The sequence below is a fragment of the Aplidium turbinatum genome, chromosome 8 (genome assembly GCF_918807975.1).
Source record: "Aplidium turbinatum chromosome 8, kaAplTurb1.1, whole genome shotgun sequence".
Classification (NCBI taxonomy): Eukaryota; Metazoa; Chordata; class Ascidiacea; order Aplousobranchia; family Polyclinidae; genus Aplidium; species Aplidium turbinatum.
The window spans coordinates 14,611,545-14,634,225 of NC_137479.1; the positions used below are offsets into that span (position 1 = coordinate 14,611,545).

Consider the following 22,681-nt stretch of genomic DNA (forward strand, 5'->3'; position numbering starts at 1 on the left):
CTACTACTTACTGCCCTTTGAGGTCAATTTATGTGATTATTTATCACAGTAGCGCACAAAGAAAAGTGACCCTACTGGTGTATAAAATGGTTTTCCGATCCACAGAGTTTCCAATCCCGTAGTTATAGATATCCCTGTACTAACCCTAACTCAGTGCATTTATAACTCAGTCCGGTACAGGTTTATAATTATTTATATTAGGTTAGCCTACTGGTTGATGCAGCCCCCCCATGTTTTGAGACCACGAGCCGCCACTGCACACTGCTGACTGAAACCTGGCATGTTCTGACAAGTGTTGTTCGTCCTTTTATGCGCTGTATTAGAAGAACTTGAAACGTAAAACTGAACATTCCGACCGATGACGTCATCAATCGGGCGGAAAAGCAACGGATTTACGAGCGACGTCAAAATAGCAGGAAAAATAGAAATAGCGACCTGGAAATGTGGAGTCAAAGTTAAACTACAAAAGCAATACATTTCCCATATCTCCGATAGCGTGAGGCCAAAAAGAAAACATTTCGTTTAGAAATGGAGGATGTGCAACTGGTCTAAAGCGCATCATCATCATCATGAATGATAGAATTCTAGAATTGATGACGTGGACTCAAAACTCAATGCCAACTGAAACCAGAGAAGAGATTCAACCTCGAGTGAAACGATGAAACCAGTTAGCAATGTCCAGCAACTTATACGTAGACGAAAGTATTCAACAAATGTGCGCTTGTGAGCCTTAAAATAGTAAAACTTTGTAAATTTTCTCGAACAGTTCTGGTGGTTGCAGCAACCTAGAATACTGGAAATCACAGATCTTTACTCGATGGATACATTGAAAGAGCGACTTTCGTCAAACAGAATAGAAAAAAGTCTGCGCAGTTAACATAATTAAAACTGCGCAAACACATCCTTTTATATACGTTAGTTTCTGGTTACGGGAAAGAAAATTCGTCCACCAACGTTTATTTGGCAATGCGGAAAGGATTACTTACTCCAGCTACATGGCAAACCCAAAAATTTGTGTCAATGCAAACGCGGCCGTTTGTGTTTCCACAAGAGTTAAACCATTAACGTTGAAACAGCATCATACGATCATCAACAAGATACAAGTTAATAGAAGCAGAGCATTTTTGAGTATTTTGTTGACGCAGTAAATGCTCCATCTCTCATAGTAAGTCACAAAATTGATTGATAGAAAGCAATGATTTAGAAACGCTTTCCAACATTTATCGAGCAAAGTTTGAACAGCTTTAAACTTTCAATAAAATCAAATAATTTGGATGTGTTTTTGAGGTATCAGGGTCATGCAAATCCATAACGGATTCGATTCACCAGAGTAACGACAATCAGTTGCAGGAAAACGCCAAAGATTGAGTATTTCTGTGCCTCTCAGGCTTGAAACCTAAGAAAGTGGATAAAATGATACCATCGGGATTTCAATACGAAAGTTCAGGGTACATCTTGCAACTGATCGAATTTTAGGAATAAAAAGTTCTTCACCTGTGGAAGTCAGCTTCAGACAGAAAATGTAGGAATACGAATCTACTTTTAATGAATTGCTGATAATGAGCGTTGAAATAGTGAAAATGCAAATAGAAATTGTCACAGGTAAATGCGAATAGATTGGAGCTCAATTGAGAGTTCCACGGCAGTTGATAGCGCCACAAAAACACGGTATTTTGACGTCCTCAATCGGAAATTTATAGTCATAGGTGATTTCGTCGGAGGGTCGAATAACATTCTTTGAATAGATGACAATTTTCTTCGCCCCATCAACAGTGATCACTTTCGCATAACAGCTCGGCTAAAAAAAAACGACCAATACCATTAGCAAACAGCCTCACCAGTTCGGTACAAAAGGCCAGTGAGGCTTGCAGCCCTTTTCACGTTTGCCATTTCACAATTGTAATATCAGCTAGCAAATTAGCCCTCATTTTACAAGCATATCGAATCAATGTGAAAAAGGGTTAATTTGCTGTCTGCCGATGGCGAAAATATTGCGTTAATGTAAAAAGAGCAATACCACAGGCTAGAAGAAAGAAAACAACAATAGACTGTATTTCAGTGGAGAATTAATATCTTTTGTTGTCTAAAATCTAAATTGAAACTGCAAATTAACCGTCGGACTACACAATACACGCTTTATCTTTCAGCGTTGAAACACACAGACAACCACAAAGTCGATGAAACTTACGTCACATGAGTGGTTCATAAAGCGAGCATAGTTTCCACACTTAGTAGCGTCAATGATGTGGTCCGAGTCGATGCGGAAGAGATACGAGCTTCCGATTCCTCGCTTTGTGTAGTCAACTTCTCGACGATCGGCAACCAGAGATCGTACCAACTGACCGACGTATTCGATGACCATCTCATCGGCTCCGATGGTCTCCTCAGCAAAGAGTCCCCATCCGTGGATTTGGCTCCTCTTGAATTTAACGGCCTTTTTGCGGTACTGTGCAAGAGATAACAAAAGTGGTGCAATTAACTAAATATAGAATATGATGGTGGAAACAAGGGAGAATGAAGCTCTGTACATTCACCCAAAAAGAGCAGGAAAATAGCAAACTAGTGGGGTGTTCACTGGACAATTCAATGTTGGTAATGATATATAATCATCTTATCAATCGTGAAAAGACTATTTAATAGAAAACAGACATTTCGACACTTTTTGAACGATAGGATGTTAAAAACAAGGAAGACAATCCGACTTGGTTTCAATCAACCTCGCAAACGCTTACCATCAACTGGTTGTACTTGAGAAGGTCGCTCGCGTCGGAGCCGAATTCAAACGCAATCCTGCGCATCATATGCCGGGCTTCCCGTGACTTTTCGGTCGCCACGCCAGACGCGGCTGTTGAGGATGTGGCCGTGTTTCCATAGCCCCTTCCAGTGTTGGTGTTGTCAGCATGGCGATACATCAGCCTCCTCTGTATGAGTTTGGTCTTGTCGGCCACTTTGTAATAACCTAAGGAAAAAATTGACATCTAGCAAAATTGTCCCCCCCCCCCTTTTCATACTGATTCGACGTCTGAAGACGTTAAATCAATGTAACAAGGGTTAAATTTGCTATCTGGTCTGAGCACTGAGTGCATCCTTTGAATTACTTATTGGTGCCATCTGACCCGTAGCAATGTTAAATAAGAATCAAGATATTCAGCGCACATTGCTTTGAAAAACTCGACGATCGCTTTTAATGGACGTAGAAATGAAGTTCTTCGTGATGTTAAAAAACGTAAAAACGACGCAAAAATTTGATACCTTCGCTTCTCGCGCATCCGGATTTGTGAGCCTTCAGTTCCGACACGTCATTCTTCTTCTTGTTTTTTCTTTTCCGGTTGCGTTTTAACGGAGAAGAGGACGCGGATGCACTGTCAGGATCAGGGATGTTGGTGATGGGATGAGGAGTCCAGTGGGTGTCATTCGCCCACTTAGGAACGTTGTCTTTAGTCAGCAGGTCTTCATACTCTTGACGCAAAAACTAGAAACAGGTTTGAAAATTTTTGAGTGATTTGTTTTTATTTAAACTTTGGCTCTTGCAATGGATTTTAGTTTGGAAACTAAAGGTTGAGGTTATGAGGTTGAAATGAATTAAACGAATATAAATAAACGAAACGAGGTTAAAGAAGCGTATTATTTCGGCTCATAGCAATAATGAACGTGGATGAATAACAAACAAAGAATTGCAACCATTTTATTTTGTGTCCGCCACGAGGATACAGTAACGTTGCATGCACAGTACAATGACATAGTGGAGTAGCAGATGCAACATAAGAAGCAGCGAAAGAGCTTTCAGTTGTTATCAAGTCAGCTGCTGCTGCTCCAGCTTTGGCATTTTGAAACACTTTCCCTTTAACACGAAAAAGGAAATTCTTTGTTAAATTTGAAAGCCTGTGGTCAAATATAACAATAATAATAATAATTTATTTCACACCAACTGGGTGCAAACTACAGTAAGGTAAAGGTGAGTCCCATACTTGAATCCAAGCATCAGGAGATGAGAAGATAAGGTTCTCATTACACAAAGGCAAAGCGTTGGCCACTAACGAGAGTAGGGTGGCCAGTTCCTTTCTCTCGGCCACCTTTCCTTCAGCAACTACGCACACCCAATTTATTACACCCTGTGTACGTGTGTAGAGATGAGCGGTGTATATCAACAACCAGCTCAAACCTGAAGTCGAACCAGGATTGCATGTTGGAAAGCGAGCGCCTTACCTACTGCGTCATCCCACCGATCCACAGCACACAATAAGGAAACTTGTAAGAATGTAACTATACGCACCCGCATGTCCTCCACATCCAAGCCAGTCGTCCACATGAGGTAGAGGATGACCATTTCTTCCATCTCCGATCTGATCCGGTGCTTGACATAAGATGGCTTCCTTCTGTCGTCCACGTGGACACCTTTGGTGGTTTTCGGTTTCGTCTTCTTTTCGGTTTTTGATTCACGACGAAGTTTGACCCTTTCCGCCGCCGAAGTCTGCAATTGTCAACAAATTTTTTATTTCCATTTTTTATATGAAATAGGTTCCATTGTCAAGTAGCACGCTAGCGGGTATGATTAACGTACAACAGGCCAGACCAAAGTTATCGGCAATTCATAACAAAGCTGTTGGATCACAAAAAGGAAAATAATTTACTGTTTAAACGACTTGAAAATTTTACTCTGGATAATTTACGTGCAAGTGTAGACGTAAAAGCTGATAACTAGACGATAGCAAATTACAAAAGTTCGACTCACAGAAGACAGGTCGCCATCAATTTTGAGAAACCCAGATTCGAATAAAGAGTCTCTCTCTCTTTCGTAACGACCTAAAACAAACAAAATGAATGATATAGACAGTTGGAGAGGTTCACAATGCAATGTCGGCCTCGTTGGTTCACGGAAGCATCAGCGTGAGGATGAAGACACCATATTTTTTAGAGTGATCGCTCAAGTAAACCTCGTCTGGAGATTCGGAACGTCTAACCGCAACATATTTATTTGATTGTTTCTTTCTGAATCTTGAAGAGGGGCCTATCTTGCACAATCCTGGGAAGGTAAAAATCGACGGCAAGGCAAAGGTGATAGGTAAAGTCTTGTAAATGATTTTCTTCCGTTACTTGGTTTACTAATGTGAAGCCCAGTTGATCCATTCGATTTAGAGAAATAAACCAATATTATCAGCAGCCGTAAAGCTGGTTCAAATGGGCGAATTACTTTCACTTCTGCACGAGAAATGATAAAAAAACACTTCTTGTTAGTGGATCTCTTTTGTAGTAGATTTTATAATGACTAGACAAACAATAAAAAAACATTCAGAAACTGTGTTGCTAGATGTTGGTGGTATGTTTACAAGTTACTTACGGGATCGTTGGGCAGTAGTTTCTGGAGCTTGACTTGGAGGACAGCTGCAAACACGAAGAATACGGTTAGAAGCAGACTACAAGGGTGAAACAGAGTTATAAAAAAGGTTTAATGGAAGAAAATAATTCCGTGGGTTATGCAAAGGTTTGTTTAGAAGTATTGTCACATGGATGTGAGTAACTAACCAGCAAAACTCAAACCTGTAGCTGTGTTCTTCCAAAATCTGAAGTAATCTTGGGTCAGCAGCATCAGCCGCTTGACGATCTTTGGGCGACAGGGCGAAGTAGTTGTGCTCTTCAGCAATGGCCGACATTATATCGCGATCTCTTTGAGTGAGCTCGTGGGTGACTTTAACCATTTCATTCTTAAATAAAATGCCAACATGAAATTGACAGCATTCCTTTTCCAATAAAACCAGACTTTTTAAATTGATTCAATTTCTGTGGACGTTTGATATGCTGGTTCAGTTTAAAAAAAGTCTTTATTTTCCACAAAAATAAAGTGTAAATGACTTGTTTTCAATTGCAATGTGTGTGGAATTCTCAACAAAAAGCAATGCAAAGCTGTCCTACATGTCATACACCGGTAAGAAATACTCTACCTCGTGAGGTTCTTGGTTTTCCAATTCTTTTCGTTTTTTCGAGGATTTTTTCTTCAGCAAAGTTGCGGTTGGAGGAGACAAAGGAGGGATTGGAGGTTGGGATTGCTTGATGGATAGAAGAGCTTCAACCGCTTCCAATTCCTCCTCGCCAGATTGTTTGGCATCAGTAAAGATCCCACTCCCAGGAGTGGACGGGAGACGAGCTTCAAGACTGGAGTGACGTGAGACCAAAGAAGACGCCGGATGGGGGAAACCACCTTCACTCAACTGACGATTCGGAACAGAGGGACGTAGCTGCTCGCCAGTATCAGAACTTTCCGAGAATCTAAAAATGAGTTACGAAAGTTTTGACACAGTGTTACGTTGCACTTACCATACCAAAATAAAAAAAAACACGTCATCAGACAGTGCATGATGCATAATAACAAACAAAGAACCATCTAACTGGGGAAACAAGCAATGCAAGAACTTAGACAAAAATAATAAAAGCAATATTTTAGTTGCCAATTTGTTATGGTTACACTACAAATTAGATTGTTTCTATGGTTACTAACTAAAAAGTAAAAATGGACAAGATTAGATCTCAGTTAAAATGTTGTGAAACTTAATGCAGGCGTTTCAAAACTACGTTTCCTCTACGACAGGGGTTCCCAACCTTTTTTACACCGTGGCCCTCTTTGAAATTTTTGAAAAATCAATGGCCTCCCTATTTTTTCAACCTTTTGAAAAAATTGAAAAAATGTCATTTTAATTAAAAAACTTGTTTACACAGTAACCGGTAGTTAGAATGATCAAACGATATAAATACAACACACAATAAACATGATAGTACATTAATTAGTTATTACATATGCAATTAATGTGACGGCTGAGCTTGTTTTTTGCAGTATTTTTATTAATATGTACTAGTATTTTTATTAAATTTTAATTTATTTCTTTTGTTATATAGTGTTGAAGTGGACTTAGAAATAATAAATTAAAAAAATTACAAATTTTCAAATTTTTTCATGGCCCCCTTGAAAATGGCTCATGGCCCACTAGGGAGCCATGGCCCCCAGGTTGGGAACCCATGCTCTACGATGTGTTAATGATATGAATCAAGGAGACGAGTCAAGTAGAGATCATGCGATGTGGTTCAAGCGTCGATTACCAATACTTGCCACGATTGCAACTGTTTTGAAAATACCGAAACGTTTTTCACGTTTGATGAATCAGTTGAAACTAAGCTGCAACTTGGTATTAGTCCAGCTAGAGTTCACTACACGCTATTCACCAAAAACAATTAAAAATTTTGCCTCAGATTATTGACTTTTGTTTTAATTTAAAACGAGCTTAATTATATCGGTTTGGACATACTTTCTGGAGAGTGTGCGTTAGTTCAAATCTTAGCCATGGATTTATTTTCTATCTGATACTCCATGAACGATTAAAGGGTGTATTCCAAATGAGCTTCCCATTTAGAAAAAAAATGTCACTTTTCATACTTTGACGCCGAATCAACGTGAAAGGAGAAATTTACCAGCCGGGAGCAGTTTTCAAGAAACTTTTGCATCTCAAACTATTGTGCCCGTCAACACACAAGGTTTGAATCGTCCATGTGCCCTCCCGTCGCAACGTCAGATTCTTTTTTTAATACAAAGTGACAAACTATTGTTGAACTTTTCTTTCATCTACACTACGAATAGCAGGAATAAACACAGTGACCACTCAAGCACTCCAAACGTGATGGCAAAAAGTGGAGACAAAGAGTCAATCACACGATATAGTGCGTAGTAATAACAATTGTTAAAATCAAGGCTATTTTTACGTTGTTGACATGGGTTTAGTTTCCATTCGAATGTTGTTAAATGAACAAACGTGAGATATGAACGTGGAATGTAGGTTCATGTGAGGCTTTGGAGAGGTATATTTTTATGGGAACTCTTTACGACCAAGACAGCAAAATCAGTTATTTTTACATTGATTCAACGTCTGCAGACGTTGAACCAATATAAAAATGATTGATTTTGCTGTCTGGGGAGGATTAAGCAAACGGGAAAGTTGTTAGGAAGGTATCTTCAGGTGCTACGTTGAGGCGATGCTGTTTTTGGATGGCATCACATAACAAATCAGTGACCTTACATCGATTGATACTCATTGAAACACTTTTGTTTGCCTGCTCCAAAGCCGCTGTTTTAAGATAGTGGTTAAGCGTACACTGTGACAAGCAGTGAGTAAGTGCAAACCTAACCTTGATTCTTTGAAATTATGCATCATTCTTAGCAGGGAAGCAGTCCTAAACGAAAACGTGAACAGAAAAAGAACAAAGTCAGTGTCGTTTCTTTTTTGGTACCTCGGTGGTTAAATATGTCTGGTGATTAAAACTTTAGATCGTGGACGAAGTGACAATGAATTCTTCATGTTCACAATCGCATACAAGCAACTGATTGTTCTAATGACAAGCCACAGCTGGGTAGCGGGGACTCTTGAAGTGCCTTACAATCGAAGTTCTTTCCAGGATGGGACAGACACATCAACCACAAAAATTTATTTTGAGTTTTTGACCACTGCAGTCAACCCTCCTTTATAGGACCACTCTGTGGCCAAATTGGTCCCATAACCGGGTGGCTTGATAAGACAAAAAAATTGCTCTTTCGGGCTTGGTGTACCACATTTAATCGTAAACTCAGGCTGTATTTTTAAAATATCTCTTTTGCAAAACGGAAACAATTGGACAACTTTTAAAATAATTTAACTGTTTTTTTAACCAACCTGTTGGCAGAAGAAATAATTCTTTCTGGCGTGGACTTCATGTCACGAAGTATTTCTAAAGCTGCCTTCTCCTTATCGCTCATTGAAGATACTTCATCGTCAGAACGCAGTTTGTTTGATACCTAAGCAGATCAGATAAAAACAACTGTGAACTTTTAAGATTTTCGCCGTGCTGGGTTAGTAAAATTCTTATTAAAACAGATCAATAGCTTCACAATGTTCACATATTCCACTGATTGTGGGTCATACTATGGTATGGTAAACTAATGGTGACAAATCTGGACCTACCTCTGCAATAAGGTCGAGATTTCGCGTTTCATCTTTGGAAAGAAGTCGATAGCGCTTCTTGGGATGTACGTGACGAAGACTCTCTTGAGTGAGATCAGCACCAGCTGGAGCAGAAGGAGACAGCAGAGGTGATCCAGAGAGAGCGCGGGATTGCAACTCAGACAAAGACAGAGCTGCTTGTGCCACAGCATCGTCAAGTCTGTAATTCGAGAAAAGATTAGTTAGGCAAAAATGGTTGATATTATGGCAATTCGTAACGTTACAGCACGTCATGGTAATGTAAAAAAGCGACTTTGGTATGTGTCGTTAGCAGAAACTAAAAAAAATGTGAACATCCATCAGCGTACTTTTCCATTGAAGGCTGGCCCTTTTCGTCACTCGTTCCATCGTGTACAGCTTTCAGTTTCTTCTTTGGAGGTTCAACGTGATCTTCATCCTCAACCAGTGAGCGTTTATTGGACGACTTGACTTCATCTTTCTTGACGGGATAATGTTCAATGTCTTCCTCTTCCTGCAGATCGAAAATGAAAAGATAAGTTCCCAAGTTACAGTTGAATGTCGTAACCCAACCGGCCTTAAGTCCAGTAGTTGAAGATTTAGATCAAGTAGATGGGAAGACAAGGAAGCCAATCTTCATGTCCACCATCAGACATGCCTTTAAGTTTCCCACCAAAGTAACAACAGCATGCTCGAGCGGTGTCGAACCGATGCCCTTTCGAATGGTCGAACCAGGGGCTCATCACTCGGCAGTGCAGACAACAGTTCAGTTAATGTCATCAATAAGTTTTAAAGCCAAAAAGTAGTTTTGGTCAGATTTTCTTATCGCATCTGGACATGTGCTTGGTGATTGAAAAGATAAATCATGAGTAGAAGTGTAAAAAAGCTACACTTCATGGCCACCTTCATACTGATGATTGAGTGTCTCAAGCTAAGACACAAATACATAATCTCAATGGGTGTAAAAGGAGGATTTTCTCTAGCCCCAGGTAGATTCTTAAACTTGACAGCCCAATTTGCAGCTCTGATGAAAAAAAAATTTATTAAATATGACCTGCTCCTCATCACTTTCCTCGTCAGTTTCATCTTCATCTTCTTCATCATCTGTTGCTTCATCTTCTGAGCTTGAAGACGACGAACTGAAAACCTCTTCCACCGTAAGAACAGCTGAAGAAAGATTTGTGTAAAACATAACCTGTTATGACACTGCACAACTTGGACAATATACTAGTAGTCTAGTATGCTAATAACGGTCATGGCGTTATCTTATTTAAAGGACTAAAAGTACTAATTAAAAAAATATCCAAACATTGTAAGTGTAAATTAACTCGCAGTCGCAAGTACAGTTCAACAGAAAAAGTATCAGATTATAACAAACACATGTTGATGGAGATACAAACCTCTTGTTTTGGAAAGACCTTTCCGATCATCTTCGTCATCCTCAGAGGATTCTTGCTCGCTCTCATCTTCCTCCTCACCTTCGCTATCCAACCAAATCCTCTTCCTTGTGACATCTGGTTGATTCTCTTTGTCTGCTGCAAATACATGAAGTTAAATTTACGAAGTGAACGTGCATGATGTGTGGAAAAGACAAATAATTGCTAAGTCACAAGTAAAATCTATTGGATATGTGATCCAGACTTTAAACGGACTCGCATGTGAGAAGAGGAATTAAGTATCACAACGAGACACTACGATCAAGTGGCCCGTTCCTTCCAAAGTCGTCTTAACGTTAGATAAAAAAAGACTTTGCATTTTGGAATGGCCCGTTTCGGCGAGTCCAATTCGGCGAGTGCCCTATTCGGCGAGAGCCTTATTCGGCGAGAGCCTTATTCGGCGAGAGCCCTTTTCGGCGAGTTCCCTTTTCGGCGATTTTTTGATTTTTTTTTTAAATTATTGGGTACCGTAGCCCAATTATCATTGCCGTTTTAGGGTTAGGGGTTGGAGTTAGAGGTTAGGGTTAGAGTTAGGGGGTTAAGGGTTAGGGGTTAAAGGTTTGAACGTTTAGCGACGTTAAAACGATGTAAAAGCGGCAATGATAATTAGGCTACGGTACCCGATAATTTAAAAAAAAAAATTCGAAAAATCTCCGAATAGGGCACTCGCCGAATCGGACTAGCCGAATTCGCTAGTCCGAGTCTCCAGCATAGGTCGTACACGCTAACAACCAGAGAGTACATTGCTCGCATCCAATGATAAGCTTAATATTATACAGCATCACTAATGTTTACTTATTAACCAGTACAGTACCTTTAGATTTTCGGTAATTGTCGTCTAACTTAGGTTTCTTCTCTGGAACTGGGGATGGGGTACGTTTCTTCACGCGAAATGAAGGCATTTTCGAAATGGCAGATCGAAAGCCAAGGCCAATTCGAAATCCATCCATTTCTAACGAACCTTTCGCCCAATTCAAAGGGTCGAACGTATTGAGAAGCGCCGGCAGTTTTCCAGCTTGTGTCACTGGTTTGCTGTTGATCTCTGCAATCTTTGCCTGAACTTCACTGTTTGGTTCTGTCTTAATGACAGGGTTACTGTTGTTCAATGAAGGCTTAGCTCCAGAGACTGGTTTGGGATTTTTAAGAGCACGTTGTTCATCCCACCAGGACTCATAGACTTTAAAAGCCATTGTTTCAATTACTTTTTTACTTAGGTCTTTTCGAATTGTTTCTTTTAAATTCTGTGAAACGAGATTTAAAACGCAGTCGCCTATGATTTTGTTGGAATCTCGCTCCTCGTTCTCGCCCTGTTGTGCTTCATGCAATCCCGGAGCAAACATAGGATCTATTGGAGGAGGTTGTTGTCCTTGAACCCAAGGACGGTTGTTCCATCCTGGAGGAGGTGGGGGCAACATCTGGTTGTTAAAGGGAGGTTCAGGATGATTTTGATCTGAACGAAATACAAATAGTGGAGTTTTTAATTTTTATTAAATCTCACAGGGTCCACAATTAAATTGAGACTTTTTCATTTTCGCATAATTTTTTTTTATTTCTCTAATCAAGATGAAACTTTCTGCAGATAATCTTATAAAGGTATTCTAAAAGATAATATATTGATATTTAGACAGACTTCTTTAAACATGGCAGAATTAACGAAACGGATAACCATATGCGAATTAAGATGTGCTGGGAACACCCTTCAGATATTATTAAGAGCACTGGCTACTCAAAGACGACAGTTTATCGAGTTGTGGCACTAGCCAAGTTTGATGCTGAGGGGAAAGTTGAAAGAAACCTCCACAGCCCTCGAAAGGATCGAAAGCGAACAAAAAATTTTCTGGCAGGGCTAAAAAGTCAATAACGTCCAGAATCTCAATACCGATAAAGTGAACAAAAGTTGTTCATGGTTTCGCCAGAGAATATTGATAATTATCAAAGCAAAGGGCCATCATATTGAATAACTGTGTTAAATAAATTGTAAGGATTACATTAACAAGTTAAAATAACAATTTACCTTTTTCATCCTTGAAATCGGAAAATTACAAAAAACTACAAAAGTCCCAATTTAGCTGCAGGACCCTGTATTACTGTACTACTCTACGTTGTCAAAAGCGGTTCTATTTACCACCATACACTACAAGGAGTCTACAATGAGACTCACTGTGAAGAGGTTGAGGAAACCTGCCATGAAGATGAGGAGAATACCTAGGACGTTCACCAAGAGGACCCCTCCACATCGGCTGCTGTTGATTTATTGGAAATCTAAAAAAATTCAGGCATCAATACGTTGACTTTGAAAGAAACTTGTTTTCACATGATAAATTAGCATCGACGTTTAGATTTAATTTCAAAGTGGTATAAGCCCTCGACCACACCTTTGGTTGTAACCGTTCCACATATCCGGACCACCTCTTGGACCGCCAAACCGCCACATCTGGCCAGGAGGTCTTGGGTAAATCGGCCTGAATGGTCCAGGACCACTTCTGAATGGCATGTCAGAATAAGGATGTGGTTTGACAGGTGGAGGTTGATCGCCATGTTCACTCCCACCACCTCCAGAAGAAATTTCCATGTCTTCGGATGCTGTTGGAGAAACCTGCCATAAACAAAGTACAAGAAATAATTTAAGTTTTGTTTCCAAATGGGTAAAACTAATGTAAAAAGCATTTTCAGCGCATGAGAACGCACAACGCTACTAACTTCTTTGGGCTTATCTTCCTCCTCTTCCTCAACCTCATTTACTGATTCAGGAGGAGAATCAGGCTCAGGAGGAGGTTCACCAGTGATTTCTCTTAATCTCTCATCCAAAGAAATTACGGGAGCATCATGATCTGAAGATTCTCTCTGCTTTCTTAGAGCAGCTTTGGCATCAACTGGATTAGGATCTTCAAATAGAAACAACAAGGTTTGGTTGAAGAACAATTTTAGCTATTTGTATAAACATATTGAAAATCCGCTCTCCAAATCCAATGAATGCATACTGTTTTAAAGTTCACTTTAAAAGTAGGCAGTGCTACAAGTAACGAACAGAATCTATGACAACTGCTACTATTGTTGAACTACTGAAAAAATTATATTCAAAAGTCGACTGCTCAAAAATCTAAAATGCTATCTAGCGCAATTAGTCATGCAAAACGTAGACTAGTCCGTTAAGTCAATTTGCAACAGAAGATTGTCAATCGCACTTTGCAAAATACTTCAAATAATAGAATCGTTCCTCTTTGAACTGACCGTGCCCATCCACGTTTGCAGAATCGTCCAAAGGAAGGTCTCCCGGGGAGTATGGTTTTTGATCCGGATGCATGGGAACAGGAGAACGGATCCGCGGAGGTGTACTGTTTAGAGTTTCTGGGGATGATGATCTTGATCGACGAAAGATGTGTGCAGCTTTGGGATGTGGAATGTGGCCAGCATCAGCAGGGAATCTTTCAGTAGAAGATATTAAAAATATTTTGCAACTTAACAGTAGCAAACATAAATCTATCATCGTGAGCTACAAAAAGTAAGCGACATAATAGTCAGGTTCGTTATGTAATTTCGTTCAAATTTTTTGGAGATTAGCAAACCTATACATTTTCGGAAAGCTTAGATCATGAGGAATCCGAAAAACGTTGATTACATTTGCAGAGATGTCCCCATGGCCGCCATTTTGAATTTTCAAAATGGCCGCCGCAGAATATATATTTTGATATATCTCGGCTCCTAAGAAACTTTATCAAACATGCTAATTCTATACTTTAATGGTCAAGAAATCCATTAGAAGCATACCTAGATACCAAGCGTTAAGTGCTTTGCAATTATCCGCCACATTGGTTTTCAAAATGGCCGCAGAAATTATATTTCGTTGCATTACTACTTATATACAGTGTTACGTCGTATTTGTCCGTAATTAAGTATAAAAAATGAAAATAATGAAATGAAAAAGTATTTATTAGTATTTGTTGTCCGCGTACTGGAAAGGCACCACACAATGGAACAATCACTGTAGTGTATCAGAAAGCAAATGTTCCAGGAGAACTAGTTGCACCAAAGCTCGAACTTACTGCAGGTAAGAACTTATCAATCCTTCCATATCATGTGCCCATTAAGCCATGTGCCAAGCCAAAACCAGAACTTGACAACAGAGCACGGAGGTTTGAAGCCAACACAACAGGTGTTGCTCAGTCAAATGAACTGACCCAGTTAGGGTGGGTCACAGCATGTACTTTGTCCAGAGCAAGAGAAAATGATAAACAGAGCAAGATCCCCGGATGGGCAGGATACAAGTCACTCATCTCATCTTGCCAACCACTCACTCACGTTGGTGCACTGCCCCTGCTACCTGAAGTTGCCACGAGTGGCCTACTATGCTGACTGTGATTCTACAAGTAGGCTATCCCAGCAGAAAACGTTAGTCGTTGGTCAGGGGTACTCAACTGTGATAACCTTCGACATGGCCCTCTACGAAAAGGCAGTATAGTTGCTAGACGCAAGGGTCGACCTGAAAAGAGAAATTGTTTCCAGACTGGGTGAGCTGCATGCTGTGATGGCTGCACTAAGAGCTCTCGGAACTTCCATAGAGAACTCTGGGTTTGATGATGCCTGGATTGAAGCCCATGTGTATAGATCTGCGATCACAAGACAAATTCTCAAGTGTGCGCACTACAAGAGAACTCTTCGTGCACACATCCACACTTACATAGCTTTGTAAAACTGGCCTTGGGTCATTTTTTCACAGAGAAGCCACATCTGAAGATTATCTGCTCAAAATCAGCAGATAACGTCCAGAAGGCATGTACATCGTTATCTGATAACAGAAACATTACTCTTGAATCCATCTCGACTGCTCATGACCATCTGGAACGAATCCTCATAGATGAAGATGTGATGCAGCCATCGAAAGCATGGGAAACGGAAAAGTCCTCTAATGCGATGTTCAAGTCAATGATGAACTATGTTCACTGTGTGGAAACAATCTTATTCTTTGTCGAGGCATCCCGGAATGCAGATCTCAATCTCCATTTGCAAGTTGGTGAGGAACTGAATAAGCCCTAGATCGGATAAAGTACAAGCGCCTTTGGCCACGGTATATTGCAGATATGCATGACCTGAAGATCAACCACCCAGAGACTTGGTGTGAACTTCAAGAAGGCAATGTGTCTGTTACCAAGGGTGAGATTCCATTTGTGTCCATTGGTGCAGATCGTGCATGAGAGCAGTTCAACAAGATGATGAAAGTCCGCTCTGGACTAATTGGCATTTCTAACAACACGAATTAGGGACAGTAGAATATCGGGAAGCGCAACTACATCCGCTTTTGGCTTATCCGCAACACTAGAAGGGTTACGATTTTTTCTGATTTACAAAATAATGTACATTTTATAAGTTATATAAGAAGAATGAAGTTGGTTTTAAAGTACTTTAAGGTTTTTAGTTGAAAACAAGCGAGCAACAAAGCGTGAAAAAAATGTCAAATTGGCAATTGACCCTTCTAATGTTGGCGGAACAACGGAGTTGCGCGTCCCGTAATCTACCGTCCCTAAACACGAATGCCCGGCAACGGTTTTTTCTGGCTGCACCAAAGATGTCGCGCCTCTGAGAAAAGTTCAAAGAGCAGTTTGGAGACACTTCTTCCAAAAAAAAAGTCACCCTGAAGTACAAACAGCCATTGTCAGGAAAGAGCATGAAGCTGTTGACAAGATAAAAGCTACCATACTGAGTCACGGAAATCCATTCGCAGTTGAAGGTGATGAGTTGTACAACTTCATCACACACGCATGTGTTCCACAAGAAAATGTCAAACAGATCCTGACCGTCGATGAGCAGGGACAGCAGCTCTACAAAGAGTATGCTGCAGAACGCATTAATGGCGATGTCAGCTTATGGGCACCAGTTAAGAAGCAGAACAACCCCATGTACATGTCAAAAAACAAGTAGGAAACAGTCAAGGTTCGTGACCAGTCGGTCGATCTGAAAGAAACAAAAGATCCCTACGGGCGCTTCATGGTCCTATCCAGATCAAACCGGGACATTGACCAGAAGAATGCTATCAGTAACTATGAGTTCACCCTCACACCGAGAGCACTATTCGCTCCAGATGGATCAGTTCTACCATGCACTGATAAATCAAAGCTCATCCATTGCCTGCAGCATCTGGTTGAAACTGATGGAACAGAGCATGATGCGCATGAACCAGCATCGGGTGGACAGAGAGTTGACACTGCTAATGCAGAACTGTTACCATCGGCATCGCACATGAGTCAGAAAATTGCCATTGTCAATAGCATGGTGGTCGTCCAGAAGATAACTAGAGCAAGACGACGAAAAGACAAAGATCCCGTCTAATACCAAATCATGGATGACACCAGAATCAAGCACATATACCACTGAGTAGGTTCCTGTCCCATGACCAAACGAAAGCAGATTTGACACAGTATCTTGCTGAAGAAGTAATCGGATACAACAAGCATTCTCCAAAGCTGGTGATACTTCAGCGTCAGGCCACACCAGAAGCAATCTTCAAGCATCACGTTTGAAGTAAATAATCACAAAGCTGACACCTTGATGATCTGCCTCGCAGCATCACAGCGGAGTCTTGGTGCGCAGTTAGTCTTCTTCAGTCTGGACACAGACGTTCTTGTCCTTGCTGTTGCAAACTACAACCAACTCTGCAAACACTCGTTCATTTCCATGCTATCAGGTACTCTGGTGATCGCACCAATATGGAGAGCTGTAGGACAAGAGAAGGCAAAAGCATTACCCGTATTCCATACTTTCAGTGGAGCTGATAATGTTGGCAGATTTTCAGGATTGGATAAAACCAAGTGGTTCCAACAGTAGGCTACTTGAAGGCAGGAATGGAAACAATCAGTGCACTAATACACTTACCTGAGGACAGCACACTATCTCCGAATGTTAAAGAAATGCTGGCAGCTTTGTCTGCACGATGTGCTGCCCGAAGGGTGTCCACACAAACAACAATCCAGAACTGAGATGGCACCTGTTTTGCAAGAACTTGGCGAAAAATCAAAACTGTCCTCCAACAATTGGTGCATTAGAGGAGCACATTGAACGCGTGCGAGTTCAGAGTTGTGTCTGGTGCCACACCAACTGTCATGTGGCAACAGCTCCTTCATCCACTTCGGCATGGCTACCATCAGCATGAAAGTGGGATTTCACCTATCACCACAAAGATTCTACCTGCACCACAAGCCATTATTCAGCTAGACCGATGCCAATGTAAAACCAAATGCTCAACCCAGAGATGTTCGTGTCGAAGGAACAACTTGACCTGCACCGACTTGTGCCTGTGTGGGATAGACTGCGAAAATGACGTTGACTGTAATGCTGGAAATAAGACTCAGGACAGCAGCTGTTGGAAAATGTTTGTCCAAAATATGACAGTGGCGTGCAGGTTTGCTTCTAATGAATTTCTTAGTCAACATAACTTAGTACTAGCATGTTATTGTTGAATGAAGTTTATATCTCAACTAGTAAGTAGTAATGTAACAAAATATAATTTCTGCGGCCATTTTGAAAACCAATATGGCGGATAATTGCAAAGTGGTTAACGCTTGGTATCTAGGTATGCTTCTAATGGATTTCTTGACCCTTAAAACATAGAATTAGCATGTTTGATAAAGTTTCTAAGTTTATTAGGAGCCGAGATATATCAAAATATATATTTTGCGGCGGCCATTTTGAAAGTTCAAAATGGCGGCCAAACGGACATCTCTGCAAATGTAATCAACGTTTTTCGGATTCCTCATGATCTAAGCTTTCCGAAAATGTATAGGTTTGCTAATCTCCAAAAAATTTAAACGAAACTCTTTTTTTTGACATAGTGAACCTGACTATAAGTGGAAAATGAATATTTCTATTGATGGCTTCGAAAACAAAAACATGCATGAGGAATTTCTTTGAAGTAAAATGGAGAAAGGGAAAACCAAGGAAGTACTGGAATGTAGTGCTGTATTCGAAAAAAAAAGCAGAAAATATCAACCACGTAAACACTGGACCAAGAATCCAAGATATACAATAAGTATTGGTATGTTCACCATTCACCAGGCATCTAATATATTAAAACCGCAAGACGTTAAAATGATAACCAGGTTTATTTTTCTCGATTCATCAGTCACACCACTGACTTCTTGAAAGGCAATAAATATTGTCGGCTGCTTAGTCGAGTGGAGAGAACGTCTGCACGACGTTCGAAAAGTCGTCGGCTCGACACTGCTCTTGAGCTCTCGGCAAGACACAAGCCATGTCAAAAATGAGAGATTTTGCTGCTTCCTGTTGTGTTGTCTCCGTAATCGCAGTATAGCTACTGTGTGTTGTCACAATGGGCGTTAAATAAAAGACGATTATTATTATTACCTTGGACGTCCCTGTGGAGGAGGGCTTGAAGAAAGTTGACGAGACCATCTTTCTCGAAATTCAGGAGGTAGTTCTCTATGCTCACGCATTTTACGAGATTCTGGACTGGGTGGGATATTCATCGGTCTGTGATGTTCATGTCGTAACCCTGGTGATCTTTTATGATGCCTATCATGCTCTGAATATCTGGGACTGAGATCTCGACGGTGTCTGTCAATGTCATGAGGAGAAAAGTACATTCTTTCTCTTCGAGGACTGCAGTCAAATTCACGCCTTAAAATTGGTCCTTGAAACCTCCGTGGAGGTGATATACTTCGTCTTCGACGATCAAAACCTGGACTTGGAGTTCGTCTTCGGCCATAATCAGGATGACCTGGTGGCAAATCATGATGTCGAATATATCCTGGACTTGGAGGTCGACCTCGTCCTGGACTATGAGGGTGATGATGCCTACGTTCATAGCCAGGACTTCTGGAATGTCGCTGATGGTTTTTGAAAGGTGAGACAGGTCTACGACGATGATCAAATGTAGGACTTCTAGACCTGGAATCAAACATTTCATGGTGAAATCGACGATCCCCAAAATCATGTGGAGGTCTTCCAGGACTTGGATGACGAAATCGTTCATGTGAAAAACCCTGGCGCCGAGAATGAAAAAAATCATCTGGGGGTGGGGGAAATCTTCTTTGCTCGTTGAAGCCAGGGTGGTCAATACCAGGTCTCTCAGGGATTCTGGGAGGGGAATGACTAGCTGGAAAGCGAAATGAAGGTGATGGACTTCGAGAAAAACGCGGCCGTACCTTTTCAGGAAACTCTCTTGGAGGAAGTGGAGAAGGTGGTTTTTCTAGGTGCTGTTCTGAAACTGTTTTCACTTCAGTTTTCACTGATATTATTTCCTTTTTGATAAGAACAGTCGATGTTGGAGTGCTGGGTTCTTCATCAGGTTGATCCTCACCAGAACATTCTCCATCTTCTAAATCTTGTGGAGATTTTTCTCTTTTTATCTTTAAGGATGGTTTGGCCAAATAACTTGATTCTTTGGTTTCTGAAGCAGAACTGCGTCTGCGTTCAATTTTTACATGCTCTTTTGGGCTGTCAAGATTATATTTTTGATTTTGTTCACTAATTAAAGACTCGATGCGATTTTGTAGATCTTTAGTCCAAAGGGTGGGTTTGGGTTTGTGTTCAGGGTCTCGAGCCCCATGTAATAAGGTTTGTTTTTCCATGATGGTACCTTGCATTGGATCGACAAAAACATTGTGTTCTTCAGCAGCATCATTTAACTGATTGTGACAAAATGGAGACACTTGCTCTGACATTATTGATGCACTTCCTGGATAACTTCCATGTTCAGAGTCTAACGAATGAGGTTTAGAAAAATCTTTCATGTTGGGGACACCATGGAGATGAAGTGGCAAGCCTCTTTCATGATGTTCTTCCAATTTATGATGAGGCACATAAATGGAGGTTGAGAGGTTGTCATCAGAGGGATGAGGATGGCCTTGTGGAGGAAATACGAAATCCTGATTGACATCAGTTTCTTGTGAATGACTTTCCTGCAAGAACAAACGAACAATAATAAATATTTATCAAAGCTAAATCCCACAACTGTGAAATGATGTTCAGCAATATAGTCGACTTTCTTTATTTGACCATCGTGGGAGCTGGAACAAAGGCACTTTGCTCACAATAATCAAGATTCCACGACCAGTTTTTTTGCATATGGATTGTTAATGACAAGAAAGGGCAACTACCAACATGGTACAATTGCAAATACACATGGTGTCATCTGAACACGGGTTACAAAACACTTTACACAGGGAAGTTAATCATATTCAAAAGACCATGCCAAAATTTAAGTGTGCAGGACAGACCAACAACAATTGTACTAAGAATAGCACTTTGATTAATGGCAAGATTTTAGCATTACAGGGAGGATACTAAATGTAGAAAAAGAGTGACAACAGTGATGCGACAACAATCTATATTTGAAAAACTAAAATCATGCAAAATTTCATCCAAAAGGAATTGAGTTTGTACTTGTGGTTGGGTATGATGAGTTCTATGGATTGGACTAGTTTCTATTGGAGGAGTTTTAGGACCTGATACGGAAGAATGGAAGTCTGCAGATGGTCGTCTTCCCAAGGAGTCAGTTGATTTTCTCCTGTGATCACATGAGAATTCAAAATTTTAGGCATTTGTACCAAAAAAATCAAACATCACTAATTCAAACAAAACTACCTAAACACACTGACCATGTCGCGTTTTACAACTAATATTGCGATGTAAATTCTACGCACCTTGGATCATCAGTTGAAGATTTTCTTCTTTGTTTGTGAACTTTACTAGGACGTGGTGGAGGTTTTTCTTGTGTGTGTTTAATAACATCTGGCATGGTGTCAGCCATCATTTCACCTTTTACTATCTTGTTAAACAAACGCTTCAGCAGTTCACCTGATGTGGGGAGAATGAAAGACATGTACTCAGTACTGTTATCAAAAACTTTGAAAAGGATCACACATCAGATAGCACAGGATAATGATGAGTTTGCCACTGAATATTCATAGTAGACTCCTACTTTATTGTGTCAGATCATGCAAATATTGTGCAATGTCAGCTAGAATTTAATGTTCCATTAAATCTTAAAAAATCAACAATTTTACTCACGTACCTTTTGAGTCTAATTCAGCATTGATGATATTTCCCATTATTGAAGTTTGATGAAGTCGTTCAATGCACACAGCAGCAGATTTTATGGAGGAAAAAACAACCTAAACACAGTTAAAAGCAATTAGTAGTAGGAAAGCAGGTTAAAAGTATAGTTTACACTTCAAAGGTTGAAACAAATACATATATAACATGAAAAAACACTTTTGTTCAATACAGTGCCTCTGTGAGCCATTTAAAAAAAAAACTAAATATTATATAATATTCAGCAACGTAGGCACTGCATAAAACAAATTCCACATGATACCTTTGCAAGACCCATGTGCTTGTCTGTCTTTGGATGATGGTATACTCGTACTCTCTCCAGTTTTCCATACTTTCCACACATTTGCTCCATAAATTGTTTAGTTATGTTATCATTTAATTTCGAAAAAGTAACCTCTCTGGGTGGCACTGCTCCAATATACCACTCATCAACCTAGACATAAAATAAAAGTTAGAGCTTAAATACGCTAAAGCATATGGCAGCACCTGAATCAATCATCTTTACAACCCTAGAGACACCTCAGTATACAAATGTTGCCGCAAAACAAGATTGGTTATATCATTTAGCTAATTTTATTGGTGGAAAACCCAGACTTATCAATTTGTCTTCAATGTTGTGCTGTGTGAACTAATTTCATTAGTGTTTTTGATGACTGTATTTTGCTAACAAAACCAAATAAAGTAAAACCATGTAAACAAACAGTAATTTACCCACCTTGTATCGTGGAACAGGCAGATTCACTTGTTCTTTCCTTGCCCATAACCTGGTAGTGTGTGCCCTGGGATCACAAACCACTACCGGCCTTTGGCCATGGTTCTAAAGTTTAAAAATATCCATAAATTAGTTGTTGTTTTTTTTATTTGTCAAAACACTGCAGTCTTTTCCATAGGCTACTGTGATGAGAATCAATTTTAAAAGTCTTACCACACAGCTGTACGTTTCTCCATTAAACCTTGTAAGCTTTTCTTGGCCTTTTTTAAGCTGTGGATCCACTAGCAGTTTGTAATTTCGTTTTGGAATGTTGATTGAAGATCCTTGTCCATGACTATGCTCTCTGTGTGGTGGCGGAAGTGGTTGCTTTTTCATACTGTTCATAAGTACCTCAAATCCATCTGTGTCACAATGATGCTTCGCTACTTTACATTAAAAAGGGCCACAATACATGTTACTATACCTTAAAACAGAAATATATGTATGCCTGA

The 22,681-nt window shown here is 40.2% G+C and overlaps 1 protein-coding gene across 1 annotated transcript; it reads right to left on the reverse strand.

The window, feature by feature from the left end:
- Positions 1 to 301: 301 nt before the first annotated feature.
- On the reverse strand, positions 302 to 22,565 carry LOC145776086 (uncharacterized). The gene is made up of 26 exons (XM_082587491.1): positions 22,404 to 22,565; positions 22,194 to 22,295; positions 21,741 to 21,911; positions 21,438 to 21,537; positions 21,067 to 21,220; positions 20,807 to 20,930; positions 18,767 to 20,322; positions 13,643 to 13,836; positions 13,112 to 13,296; positions 12,787 to 13,007; positions 12,573 to 12,673; positions 11,226 to 11,861; positions 10,376 to 10,510; positions 10,030 to 10,142; positions 9,326 to 9,489; positions 8,979 to 9,177; positions 8,691 to 8,812; positions 5,940 to 6,264; positions 5,539 to 5,702; positions 5,339 to 5,382; positions 4,733 to 4,803; positions 4,274 to 4,471; positions 3,253 to 3,472; positions 2,733 to 2,959; positions 2,189 to 2,446; positions 302 to 1,798 (listed from the first exon to the last, which is right to left on the reverse strand). Exons 1-26 carry the CDS (start codon positions 22,563 to 22,565, stop codon positions 1,625 to 1,627), a joined length of 6,120 nt encoding a protein of 2,039 aa, XP_082443617.1. The 3' UTR covers positions 302 to 1,624.
- Positions 22,566 to 22,681: the final 116 nt, after the last annotated feature.